This window comes from Argentina silus (assembly GCF_951799395.1).
Source record: "Argentina silus genome assembly, chromosome: 5".
Lineage (NCBI taxonomy): Eukaryota > Metazoa > Chordata > Actinopteri > Argentiniformes > Argentinidae > Argentina > Argentina silus.
This window is the reverse complement of record NC_139659.1, coordinates 12,334,874-12,348,926: the sequence shown is the minus strand read 5'-3', so window position 1 is coordinate 12,348,926 and position 14,053 is coordinate 12,334,874. Positions and strand designations below refer to the sequence as shown.

Below are 14,053 nucleotides of genomic sequence, written 5' to 3'. Positions count from 1 at the left end.
GAGCGCAGCAGAGCCAGACCAGTGGACAGGGAGAGAGGGGCTGGTATCAACCCACTACAATGTGGGCAGCGGCGTTCCGCACCACCGCTCCCAGGAGGAGTACGCTGGGTGGTGGGAGTCACCCCGGACAGCCTGTACCAGGGCAGGGCAGACAGGCATGAGAGACACCCAACCACCCACCCACCCACAGAGCACAGCCTCGCATGCCCACCCAGCCCACCTAGGCCGCCGGCTCAGGCCAGTGAGCACGTCCATCCGTACAACAGATACAGCAGAAGAAATCGATAACATGGAAAAGGGCACGGGAGAGAACCTGGAGAACCTAGTTCTCGGTTGGGAATAAGAGCTTGTGTTTTATTTGAGGTTGATTGACAGGTGATGTCCTCCCTCTGTGTTTGAAGGTAGAAATAGGATAATACTGTAGAGAGAGTGTGTGTGTGTGTGTGTGTGTGTGTGGGGGGGGGGGGTTAAAGCTTTAAAGGGAGAGTTCTATAAAGTTGTTATTGTCTTATGGATACCAAGATAGGAGACTATATAGCCTGGGAACATAAGCTATACAGGACTTGGTTTGATGCATTCAAAACACTAAGCTGTTTGCACCCTAAAATAGCAAGCAAAAAAAACAACAACTAGAAGGAACTTTAAACAACATTAGCAACACAATCCCTTTAGAAGTTCACATTTAGAAGCGTACAGCATCAAAGGATAATGTTACATTAGTTTTTTAGAACATTTCCTCGAATGGTGAAAAGGGCTCCTTACTCCGGAAGGCCTGAGTCACACTACACTGCTGGAGGAAATGATCCCTGCCATTACTGTACTTACATACAACCTCAAAAGGTATTATCTTTTGTATTATACTTATTATAGTATTATACTTGTATTATACTTCATACTGTATAAGAGAGAGAGAGAGAGAGAGAGAGAGAGAGAGAGAGAGACAGAGTGGACTAGAGAGTATATCCATTGAGACATGTGGCCACACAGCCGGAGGGGGGGACAGAGAGAGGGACACACACACACACACCGTTCAGGTAAAGATCCCCCCCTGGGAGCCAGAGGGGGCTGGAACAAACCTCCTATCTGTGCATTTCAAATGGGTTTCTAATGCCCCCAAGGGAGGGGGGGGAGGGGGGGGGGGCTGGGAGGGACAGCAGACAGGATGACACAGAGACTCTGATACCTCACCGTCACTTTCCATCAGGCAGTGACAGGGCAGCACGCCCATTCCAAATGAGAGCATATGGTCGCGTTCACACAGTCATGTCTTATTCAGAAGGACCCCGAGGTCTGGCAACAGTACAGTAGGAAGGAAACACACACAGTACACACACACACACGCATACTGTATACGTAGAGACACGCATAGACACACATGCATGCACGCATACACTCACACACACACACACACACACACAGCGCCGTTACATGAGCGCGCGCACACACACACACACACACACACACACACACACACACACACACACACACACACACACACACAGAGCGTCATTACATGAACACACACACACACACAGCGCCGTTACATGAGCAGACAGCAGTGTTTTGGCAGACGCTCAAAGGCACCGTTTATGAATGGCGTTGAGAGCAGACGTGGGCAGGAGTGACCCTACCTCGCTCCTCTCTGAAGCCACTTTCAAAACCCACTTTTGTTGGCCATATCACATGAAAGGCACATGAAAGGACCCGGCGTCGAATCCGCCCAGTACTTTGAAGTCAACACAAGCACCGTCTCTTATTCATCGTAATATCACTTACAGGGTTCTGACTCGGAATATCAAGCACACAAGAACACCACTCAAAAAACAAACAACAAACAAACCTGTCTTTGTTTTCTATGTGCCAAGTCACTGTGAAGTAACAGTTAGCTAAGAGTTAAGATCTAACAGGGGGCGGGGAGGGGGGGTGGGAGGTTGATTGTGGTTTCCATAGTGTTTGTAAGGGCTGTTCCATCGTGTTTGTAAGGGCTGGCCAAATGAGGCATTGATCGATAACAGCGATCCCTGTCTGAGACGATGAACCGGGGGGGGCGGCCTCTCTAACCACAGGGGCACAGCGGAGCACAGTCCTGCTCAGCCCTGCAGCTCCTCAGAGGGACGCAACAGCACTGCTCTCTCAGTTATCACTTACAGTAACAAACCTTCTGAACCTCATGGAAACATTGAGGCCTGTTTGACTCAAAACTCAACCCAAATTTGAGAGTAAGAAAGAGGTTATTCAATCCGCTCCCACGAATTTGTATGCAGCTGGGTCCGTTTAAAAAGAAAAATACATTCTGTGTTTCGTTTGGCTACTCCCAGAAGCCTGGTTGTTGAGTGTGATAGAAAAGGAACACTAGTTTTGACAGGAGTAAACGTACCACTGGTTTAGAACAAGAAAAGGCTCCTCCATGCTATTCCTCATCTTGTCACAGGGACAGTTAAGAGTGACAGTTGAGAGTCAGAATGTGGTGGACTGCTCTGGTCAGTTCTCTGTGTTCCTGAGCTCGGTGCTCTATTGATTAGGCCTTTGGTACCCAAGACAGATTTATTCTCGTATTAGCAGCTGCTAATGCCTGACCATGACAGAATAAAGGTCTGCCACTGCCCCAAGGAACACAATCATTTAGACCGTTTCATTAAGAGCAGAAGGCTGTATTGACAGAGTGAGCCCAAGGTTACAGCCGTGTGTGTGGGGGTTGGGTGACATTTCTGCCACAGTGCAGGAAAATACAGTTGTAAAAACAGAAATGACAAAAAGTATAATCGATATTATAATGGAATAGAGTGACTGAAACCAGCCGTGTCTGATTGTTTCAGTACCGTATACCCAGCACATCAATGGGAACGCTATGGACTTGACAAAGAACCAAACAGAATATCTAATCAATGCAACGTCATATATTACATAATTTATTTCATAAGCATAAACAGCAGGTTAAAAAAAGAGTACCGTAACCCCCCCCTCCTCCCCAGAGATCAGCTCACCCTCCTCAGATCCAACATGTAACCCCTCCCAACTGCCTCACATCAGGGCTTGAGGGTAACAACGGCGGCTCTGCTCTGCGTGCCCCAAACCAACTCCTCCCCAGGGTTCAGCCTTAGGGCTCCCTGTCTAGATCCCATTATCATTCAGCCCAACACTCCTCTCCTCTGCTCTACTCTCTCCTCCTCCCTTCTCCTCTCCTCTCCTCTCCTCTGTGCTCTGCTCTCTCTCTCTCTCTCTCTCTCTCTCTCTCTCTCTCTCTCTCTCTCTCTCTCTCTCTCTCTCTCTCTCTCTCTACCTGCCTCTGAACACCATCAGGGAATAAATCCTAATTTAAGAGAAACGTGCTGTAGGGGCCGCCTCGGTTGAAAGGTTTTCTTCTTGAACACAGGCTTTAAAATAAAAATAGAGGTACTAATGATGCAGGTGATGTAACTGCAAGAGGTGTGTGTGTGTGTGTGTGTGTGTGTGTGTGTGTGTGTGTGTGTGTGTGTGTGTGTGTGTGTGTGTGTGTGCGTGTGTGTGCGTGCGTGTGTGGGTGCGTGCGTGTGTGGGTGCGTGCGCTCTCTCTCCTTCCTCTCTCCCTACCTCCCTCTCTCTCCCTCCCTCCCTCTCTCTCCCTCCCTCCCTCTCTCTCCCTATCCCTACCTCCACCACTCCCCATCTCAATCTCCATTCCTGCCCTGCTCCAATATCCAGCTTGATTTATTTGTTTATTGACTTTCCGGAATGGCCATTATTTACACCATAAATCCAATCCAGACTCCTTATAACACCAGGTCGGCACAATATCAGGCCGCTCATAAATTTAACGAAGCAAAGGTACAGTTTATCACCGATAAGAGCAACAGAGAGAAATCATTAAAAAAAAAAAAATGACCCTCCAGTGCTATAGCAGTGGCTTGCTACACCTTGAGAAGACATGACTTTAGCGCAGAGCCGAGCTGGAGTGCTTTGGTCTTTATATGCAGATGTCTACAGCTATGCTCGAAGATCAGCATGTCACCACATTATCATACATTTACTGCTACATTAGCTGTCAGATTGGCTGTCTTGGTAAAGGCACTGACACCAGCTCCAGTTAAAAGTCCTCTACTTCTCAGGAGTGATTACGAGTGCTGGTCCCTAACCGCTGCTCCCTATCTCCAGCCTTCCCCATTCACCCCCTGACAGGGTACAATCACAGAGGCAGCGCCATTAGGGCTCTCCAGCGGCCCGTCGGTCTGCTAGTCACCCTGCCAGCCAGGAAGACTCTCAGCCCAGGCAGACAGGACTAAAAGCTGCTCCTAGCCTCTAAAAGGGCAGGCCGTCCCCCTGTCTCACAGACACCCAACCCTGGCTGAACTTATGGCACTCTGACTCATCCATCAGAAACTTTGTGATACAATGACCCGGTAAGAAGTTCTGCTGTGGCACTGAAGCTCTTCTCTTGTTGACCTGTGGCCTACGTAGGCTAGTACCTCGGGGCATAACCCTAACCCTAACCCTAACCCTAAGGGGTAAGGCAGGTATTCAAAATGTTAAGTGTATGACCAAAGAAACACACTTAATATTCAATATCAAGCAACAATAAGAAGCCGTTGCATAATAAAAATATGAACATGCGTTCTAAAAATGTCAGACACAAAAAAGAAATAAACCAAAACATAAACAAACCGTGTCTAAGATTTGGCTCTGGGTTGCTTTGCAACCTTATGTAGGTTTGTGTTACTCATTACATAACGGACCAGGCCGCTTGGGGGCAGTTGCACTTTGGCTGCAGAAATCAGGGCGATTCCAATACACACTCATAAAACACACACACACACACACACACACACAAGCATATACACACAAGTAAATCTGTCGTCTTTCTCCCATACACAAGTCCCATCAATGTCGGACACACACCCGGCAGGCGAGAGACTCACCCAGTGAGGACGACCACGAAGTCCATTACGTTCCAGCCGTTTCGGAGGTAGGAGCCTTTGTGAAACGCGAAGCCCAGGGCGATGATCTTAATGCCGGCCTCGAAACAGAATATTCCAATAAAGTAGGGCTCTGTGTCGTCCTGCAGAGAGAGGGGGGGGGGGGTTGGGAGAGACGTTTTTGTTAGAAGTAAGAGAGAGTTTAATGAAGCATGAAAGAAGGGAGAGAGGGGGAGGGATGAAAGAGAGAAAGGGGGAGATGGTTCCTTTCACTTTGGTAGCCAATGCAGCGAGAGTGGGTCGAGGAACGGAGGATGAAAAGAGGAGGATGAAAGAGGGTGGAAATAATCTTAATCTTGAACACCCTTTTCAAACGGCCAGTTTGACTCCTAACATGACATATCATCAATTGTGTACGATAGAAAATGTCCTCCGATAAACCTGCCATCCTATAGAGAACAACAAAAACATATTTCTAATGTTTATAGGAGGTACATTCTGTATTAATATAAATGTACACCCTACAGCAGGTCTACAAAAGGCCATGGCAATACACTTTCTGCCAAATGTATTGAGAGTGGAGAAAACATTTAATTCAACAATTAATTCATTACAAATCTCAAGAGTCTGATGACACTTCTGATGAAAAAGCCATTCTCAGTGATGATGACCCTTGCTCTTGGACAAGGCACTGTTAGAACAGGCATGTATGACATGACACTTTTTCACTCCTTCCTTCCATTAATGTCAGTGAGGGCCTGAGGCAATACACAGGCACTAGCAGCGAGTATATCACGCCTTACACTAACCTCCACCCCTCTCTCTCTCTCTCTCTCTCTCTCTTTCTCTCACGCCTTACACTAACCTCCACCCCTCTCTCTCTCTCTCTCTCTCTCTCTCTCTCTCTCTCTCTCTCTCTGACGCCTTACACTAACCTCCACCCCTCTCTCTCTCTCTCTCTCTCTCTCTTTCTCTCTGACGCCTTACACTAACCTCCATCCCTCTCTCTCCCTCTCTTTCTCTCTCTCTCTCTATCTCTGATGCCTTACACTAACTTCATCCCTCTCTCTCTCTCTCTCTCTCACGCCTTGCACTAAACTCCATCTCTCTCTCTAACTCTATCTCTTTCTCTGCCCTCCCCCCTCTCTCTCTCTCTCTTTCACACGCCTTACATTAACCTACCTACCCCCTCTCCATCCCTCTCTCTCTCTCTCTCTCTCTCTCTCTCTCTCTCTCTCTCTCTCTCTCTCATGCCTTGCACTAACCTCCATTTCTCTCTCTCTCTCTCTCTCTCTCTCTCTTTCTCTGCCCTCCCCCTCTCTCTATCTCTCTTTCACACGCCTTACAATAACCTACCTACTCCCTCTCTCTCCCTCTCTCTCTCTCTGTCTGTCTCTCTGTATCTCTTCACAGTTCCGCGACCACCACCACAACCCTCAACCCCCCTCCTCCTCTATCTCTCTCCCTTTCCACAGTTCCACGACCACAACCGCAACCCACCCAGCCCCCCAGCCACAAAGTTTGACAGGCTTGAGAACGGCGCCGAGGGGATAGGTGACCTTTTTTCCCCAGGAGAGATTGAACAACAACAACTGACAAGGCAATCATAGATACGTTTGATGAGAGCTACTTTAAGCACTGTGTGTATAGGAAACGGTATGAAAAGAAACGGTTGGGTTTGTTAGGCGTAGAGAGGCCTCCCCCCTGGCTGACTAGCAGGACCACACAAAGCTGAAGCACTCACAGTGCACATCTCTCATGGAATGATACTCCTGGGAACCATTCAGACCTATGTATCTCTGTCTGCTATAAAAAGACAGGAGACAAAATCTTACATAATGACTGGGCTGGAGGGGGGGTGGGGGGGGTTGGGGGGGGCAATGAATAAATTAATAATGTTGTATAGGCCTGTGGTTTGTTCACATCTATAATGTATAGATCTGACATGCTCAGGAACTATAAATGCTGCATCTACAGGGCTTTGGAGGGCGCGGGTGGTGGAGACCACCAGGGAGGCCCGCCACGGCTAAAGACCTGCGATAGATCTATCTGACAGACAACCTTGTTGACAAGGTTCTATCATCGGTTCCACTTACCACCTCGTTCTATTCACGCCGGATCACACGCAGCTGATTCCTTTGCTAATTAAAACGGATGTGCTTGTATTACATTCTTGTGGGGGAGGTAAGGGGGGGTGAGAAATCTTGAGGCTTTTTTTTTTCTTTTTTTTCTCCCTCTCTCTCTCTCTCTCTCTCTCTCTCTCTCTCTCTCTCCAACACTAATCAGTTCCTCAGGTGTCGAGGAGCACCTTTTGTTTTCTTGTGCCACTTTGCGTCTGCTGATGTTGCATCACAATTACGGAGATAATTACGAACAGGAGCAGGTGGCTTCATGTGAGGGGGACTCATTGACCTCATCACGCCAAACCCTGTTGTAACGGCTTTTTATGCTTCTCCTCTCCTCTCCTCTCCTCTCCTCTCCTCTCCTCTCCTCTCCTCTCCTCTCCTATTCCGGGACCGACTCTCCAGAGTCACAACACCCTCAAGACCTCAGCTGTGCAAAGTGCTGAACAGCGTAATGTTCTTATTTCCTTGCGAGGCCTGATTGAAGACACGGCACAATAAAAGAACCAGCCCCGTTCTTCCCATGGCTCCTGCAGAGGAGGCAGCCTCTCTGCCTCACTTTCACATCGTAAGAGAGAGAGAGAGAGAGAGAGAGAGAGAGAGAGAGAGAGAGAGAGAGAGAGAGGGAGAGAGAGAGAAAGAGAGGAGCATCGCATAAACGGCGGTTCGACTCAACTCGACTGATGGAGTTCAAACGGCGGGTTAAGCTACGTGTGTGAGCTGGCGGGGGACGGGGAACAGGGTGGATGGGGGGACGGGGGGACGGAGGGGACGGGGGGGAGGGGATCAAAGCTAGTGCAGTGTGAGTCTCATCTGACTTACAGAATGAGAGCATAGGAAGAGAGAAAGAGAAGGACACACATACACACCCGCGCACGCGCACACGCACACGCACACACCCACACACACACACACACACACACAGTCAAACACACAAGTCACCATGCTCCCAGGCAGTAATGAGGGAGGGGCGTTGTTCTCGCATCGACCGGAAGGTGGGTGTCCCAGCGGCCCTGCTGGGTGTCAGGGGTTCAGGCCCCTCTGTCTGGGGGGAGGACGCTGGGTGTCGGGGGTTCAGGCCCCTCTGTCTGGGGGGGAGGAGGCTGGGTGTCGGGGGTTCAGGCCCCTCTGTCTGGGGGGGAGGAGGCTGGGTGTCGGGGGTTCAGGCCCCTCTGTCTGGGGGGAGGAGGCTGGGTGTCGGGGGTTCAGGCCCCTCTGTCTGGGGGGAGGAGGTTCAAGCTGAGTGGCCTCCCTCATCACTGAGCTCTCCTCCTCGAAGGCTCTAAATGAGCAATGTGCTCTGTTTAGTATGCCTACAGAGGATGATCCCTCTCTCTCTGTCTCTCGCTGTCTCTCTCTCTCTCTCTCTCTCTCTCTCTCAAACTAATATAAGCCAATGCAGAACGTCAGTCAAGAGAGACATAGTGCAAGTGTGATGGGGGAAAAATAAGTTATCTTCCAAAGAGAAAAGTGTTGGGACACTTACCAGGCGTTCTGACATGGGGGTCTTGTCACTGGCAGGCAGGTGCTGTTCCAGGGCCAGGACGATGCAGTTGGCGATGATGGTGGCCAGGATCAGGTACTCAAATGGAGTGTGTAGGTTAAGGAACACAAGCGCTTTGTAGAGAATTGCATATGCAATAAAACAACACTGACTCACAAGTAATTTGGCTCAGTATGGGTGAATAGATAATGATGAATAAATGAAAACATGAAAGGTATGTACTGAACAAAGACAGGTTAATGAAAACAATTTACAACATCGACAATAGGGTTTAGGTGTGTACAATGAGCATGAATAAACGGTGCCACCTGCGACCACCAGTGTGGCACAGACCAATGTATTCGGATGAGCTGAGCACGGGAAAGATTTAAGCTCGGAAATCATTGACAAATTGAGCTCATATAATTCTAGCAATCAATGACAATTACGAAAGGGAGGGGAGAACGACAAGCAACGACACGTGAGGAAAAAGCATTATGTCGGCCTGAGTTGTGTATACTAGACTAGCCCAAACCAGGTCAGAAATGTTGACTCGCTATTTCACACACTCCACCACTGGTCTCCTACAGTGGGGTGACCATTTCAACCCGTTTTCAGTGGTTTCTTCATCCTTCAATTCATTTTACCGGGGTCATTCCCCGCGGGTTTGGGCTTGAGAATTGCGGCCAAAGACCAGCCAGTGGGCCTCAAACCGCACTTTGGGCAATAGGCAATAGGCGTTTGAAACGCAACTCAAATGAGTCGACAAATACGTGAAATAAAAAGGAAAAATCCTACTTCTATATGGTAAAGCGAATTTGTCTGGCCAGAACGTATTGTACATGGCCGTCTTTATCCCTCGACTTGCCGCTTCTATCGAGGCTACAGATAAATGGATAACCGTTGTTATTAGATTGAATCTCGCAGAGTGCTGTTCTCACTGACGCCCACACGGAAGATCCAGCTGTCTGGTCGCGGTTGTCACGCGCCCTCCGGCCCTCCAGCCCGCGCCGTTTACGGTTGACGGTGGCGTGGCGGGGTGCGCGTGGGCGAGTTCAGGACCGTGGAGAGGGCTCGAGCGGCTCCCAACCGAGAAGAGGCGTTTCGCAACCTCGGAGTCAGCAGCAGTCTCCTCTCTCCAACACACCGAATCACTCAGCCTTACCATGGAAACGGAAAAGCCAGGCAACAGCAACAGTTTCAGGAAAAAAAAAAAAAAAACGATATCACACAAAGCAACAACGGTTAAGCGAGACGGAATATATGGAAAGGAGTGTTAAATAGTTCTTTTTTACGCATATCTAGCCAGTCTTGGTTACACACAGACACAAATTCACATATAGGCCTATGACTAGGCTACTTCGCGATGAGCTTGCAAGTGCAGGCTACACATTGTGTGGATAAATCTCGCACTTTCAATGGGAAGTGAGAATTGCATGAGTTGTTAGCAGGCAGTAGGATACAGCTGACAGGTTGGCAATTGCTGATTCCAACCATAAATGCATTGTGTGAGGACAGACCGTCGTGCGCCTGGGTAGATGTTTACACCAACTGAGTAGGACATATTGCCAAGTCATTTCACTGTGTTCTAAGCCTACTAGTTGCGTGGAGGAAGATTCATGTTTATGCCTAATTAACCAGGACGCAGAGCGACAGGTGCACCAGGTGTTATTAATGTTATTAATGCGCTAAGAAGAAGGTGATAACACTAGAAAAGGCATAATTAGAATAACCGACTTATTTGAGTTAAATGTCAAATGACCATTACATGAGCTTTCATGGAGGAGCTTACAATACCAATTAAATGTGGTGACAAATGGTGAAAAGGACATACACGTTTTGTCATTCTAAATAAAAGCAGAAATGTATTGGTTAGATTATCAGCAATAATGCGTAAATGTGTAAATATGCCTAACAAACAAGCTCGGCTATATTTAGGGCCAAATCATGTGTCATGATTCTGAATGACATACATCAGTGTGTGTTTACCAAACAAGGACAGATGGGTTATACAAACACAAATGTGATACCACCCCATTTTTACCCTTGGTTTTGACTGGAAGGATATGGCCATTCGGTTATTCGCTTTGCATACTTCCTAATAAGATTGTCCTCTCGAAAGATGAACAAGGACCGGTTGAGAGTCAAGCAGTTCTGTTTGACAGGGTTGGGGTTGTATATAGCCATTGTCCTGGCTCTTTGAGCCATCGACTGCTTGTACATCCTCTGGCCGGCTGGGGGACCGCCCGCCCGGGCTCCCCCTCTGCCAGAGCCCGGCGGACCTCTGCCCCCTCCACCTGCTCCTCCTGCTCCTCCATAGCGGGTGGGTAGATCTTCTGAGAAGCGAGCCATTCTGGAAACGCACAGATCCAACAAGGAAAATCCAAACTGGTGTCAGTGGAAATGGAAGGGAGAAGCATCACAACAAACACACTTAGCCAGACCACAGGTTTGCATCAGTGTGTATAAATGGGTTGTGTTAGGAGAAAAAAAGGTTCTCTTTGGATAAATCCTTTCTTTTTTGTCCTTTCCATTCACTCTATCCTCCCAAAAATTGGAAAAATAAAAAAGAAAGTTTGCATTCAAACGAAATGTGTGCGCGTTGCACTTCACCCTATCAAATGATACATTTTCCAATTCATTCCACATATTACATCCATATCAGGCGCTTCCACGTAATCTGATCATGCAGAAAATGAAAAAAAATTATCGAAAGGACACACATTCGCGTGACGCGTCCCTTTCCCGTATTGACAACATCTTGTCAGCGTTGAAACACCAGTTGAAAGACCTCCGAAAAGACCATGTTGCGTCTCCAAATGGAAAAAAAGACAGACAACCTATTTTGTTTCGACTGTCAGTTTCAATTTTCGACAGCAATAATAAACACAACAAACCGGTCCGGGATTGTTTCCTCCCGGTTCCCACTTGATCGCGCGCTGTGTACACAATGTAACCAATTCAGTACACTCTGGTCCCTAAGAATCGGCGCATGTGACCAAAATTAGCCTATGGGCAACTCGATCTGATAATGAGCGCTACACCGGCCGCTATGAATATAAGTGAGAGACCTCTTTTAACAACTGTCTAAAGACTCACACCCAAATCTTCAATTCAACATTGCCATCCAATGGGGAACATTATAATATGATCTAAGTAGCCCTAAGAGAAATTGGAGACAATGGACGAAGTAAATTCCTCCTTTGTCACATCTGTGCCAGGCGACCACTTAGATAATAAAAACGTGATTTAATGTTGTGTAGCCTATAACATTATATGGCTTTCAAAATCGCTTGTCATCTTTGATGCAGAAAAAAAACGATTGTCTTTGATGACAATGGTCAGTTTTGTCCTTGGCAACCATAGAGGCTACGAGATTCATGACGAATATCCTACACCTGTCATTTGTCATTGTCAATGTTAGATTAACGTCATCCATAGTTCCATACTAATATCCACATAGTCACCTGCAAATATTGGAGTCCTTTGTTACCAATATTGAGACTGACACACTGATTAGAGCATTGTGTAATAATAAGATCTATAGCTTACATATCTATTGGCCACAGCGGCCATGGACAGCCAAAGGTTGTATGCAAGACAGTCCAAATGTTTGTTTCAGGCTATAATTGGTTGTGGTGTGCAGATAAACTGAAATAACAGAGCTCATACGAAAACCGCTCTTCGGCTATTATTAGATTAGTACAGCCTTTCAATTACAGTGCGAATTTGATTTAAATCACAAGGAAGTAGGATACAGTATGTGGTTTGAAAAAAGCCCTAACTATAGATCGTATGCATCTATGATGGGTTTCATTCGGGAATAGAGCTGTATTAAAGTGGCTCCTGTGTTCAGACGTTGTCATCTTGCGTCTAACGCAATTACCACAGCAGAGAGCACATGCATTCAGCCTATTTACTGTAACACTAGTCACTGATCTAATTCCTCGCATCAACTTAAACATATTGGACACAAGCCTCCCTCGCCATTCAGCACGACAGAAGATATTCCCTATCAGAAATAATCCTCATAACTAGGGACTCTGGGTGGAATGGCAGTGGCCCGGGGCGGCTTTCTCCATCGGTGTCCGCTCTCCCCCTGAGAAACCCTATTTGAGCTGCTTGGATGCCTCCTGGCTCTGAAGCTTATCTCTCTGAGTGGCCTGTGGTGACTGTGTGTGTGGAGGCGAAGGAATCCATCCACGAGTACTCCAGCAGCCTAATCCAGGTGGTTTTGGCTCAATCCTAAACATCTCTTGACAATGGGTATGACATAGGCCTAACACTATATTGAAATATGTATGAAATATGTATGAATCGAATAGATTAAATTAAATACAATTACATTGATATAGAGAGCCATTGGTGGAAAAGGCTGTCTGTGCGTGCGTAATACACAGAGAAATGCATAGATAAGATGTATTTTCAAGTGACTGAGTTGTGTGATGTTTTGATCCATCTGGTGGCTGTCTACGTGTATTGCAGTTCCGCAAAAATATATATCAGATTTATGAAAATGATCAATTCTATGATTTAAATCAAGTGTGGTTCTTTAAAATATTAATATTTCCAATAATGAAATCAAACCATATGATTTCCCATTTAGGCCAGTCCATGTATGGACCATGCCAAAATGACAAACTCACCTGTTGGACCACGGCGAGATGGTGTGAGATTCGTGTGTGTGAATTATACTTCTCTTGCCGCCACTCTCCCCTGCAACGGTGGCCTTGTCAAGTTGAACGACGGTGTCATACTCATGTGACGGTATCGTACTCTCTGTTTCAACGTCGACACAGCTGTCCGTTTCACCCGAGGTCTCGCTTACAATCGCATTTCGTCGACCGAAACTTTCGGGAGACTGGGCCCAAGTGCCATATTCCGCTCCTAAAGTCAGCATCCTCCACGTGCTGAATGTGGTGGAGCGCATGGCTTATTGGGTTCACAAAGGTAAAGAAGAAAACATATTCACCACATAGTTTTCTGTGATTTCAAAATCCTTGTATCACTCACCGTAATTGTTGTGTAGAAAAGTCAATTGGGAGGGGTAGGCCTACAACAGGATGATAAATGGACTGTACAGCCCATAGGCCAGGATACATTATGCATATCAGAAAGTCAACTTGTCTCTGAACAAAAAAAAAATAGAGCTGTACAGCTCTATTCAGTAGGCTAAGGGTTAATGAAGATGGATGCAACTTGATGGGCAGCTATGAGATAGCATAGGACTGCCAAATTAGGTTACAGTTGCTTATTTTGATTATGGGTTGTTGTGTATCAAATCATTTCATAAAGACATTATCTTAAAATTAAATGTGCTTTTGCATTGGAACAAAAGACTTCAAACCAAACCTTGTTCCAGAAGAATGGTGAAGCATAAGGCAAAGTAAGTGTTGAAAATAATGTAATCAGAAGCATTAGAAGCATAGAGGGATGCATGAAAAGTAAGTAAAGCAGTGTTCAAATCAAATCACATTTTATTTGTCACATTCATCGCATACAGCTAATAGATATAGTGAAATGCTTTGGGATCTTGCTCCTCGATCAACAACAGTCAA

General features: G+C 46.8%; 1 protein-coding gene across 1 annotated transcript in view; it reads right to left on the bottom strand.

Annotated features, from left to right (window-relative positions):
- cacna1bb (calcium channel, voltage-dependent, N type, alpha 1B subunit, b) overlaps nt 1-10,847 on the bottom strand; it is a gene marked incomplete at its 5' end in the record, with an annotated part of 107,077 nt that extends 96,230 nt beyond the window's left edge. The window contains 3 exons of the mRNA XM_083669711.1: nt 4,893-5,032; nt 8,499-8,604; nt 10,540-10,847. Coding sequence (XP_083525837.1) covers nt 4,893-5,032; nt 8,499-8,604; nt 10,540-10,847 — 554 coding nt within the window. The remainder of the gene's footprint in view (nt 1-4,892; nt 5,033-8,498; nt 8,605-10,539) is intronic.
- Between the last annotated feature and the right edge of the window lie 3,206 nt (nt 10,848-14,053).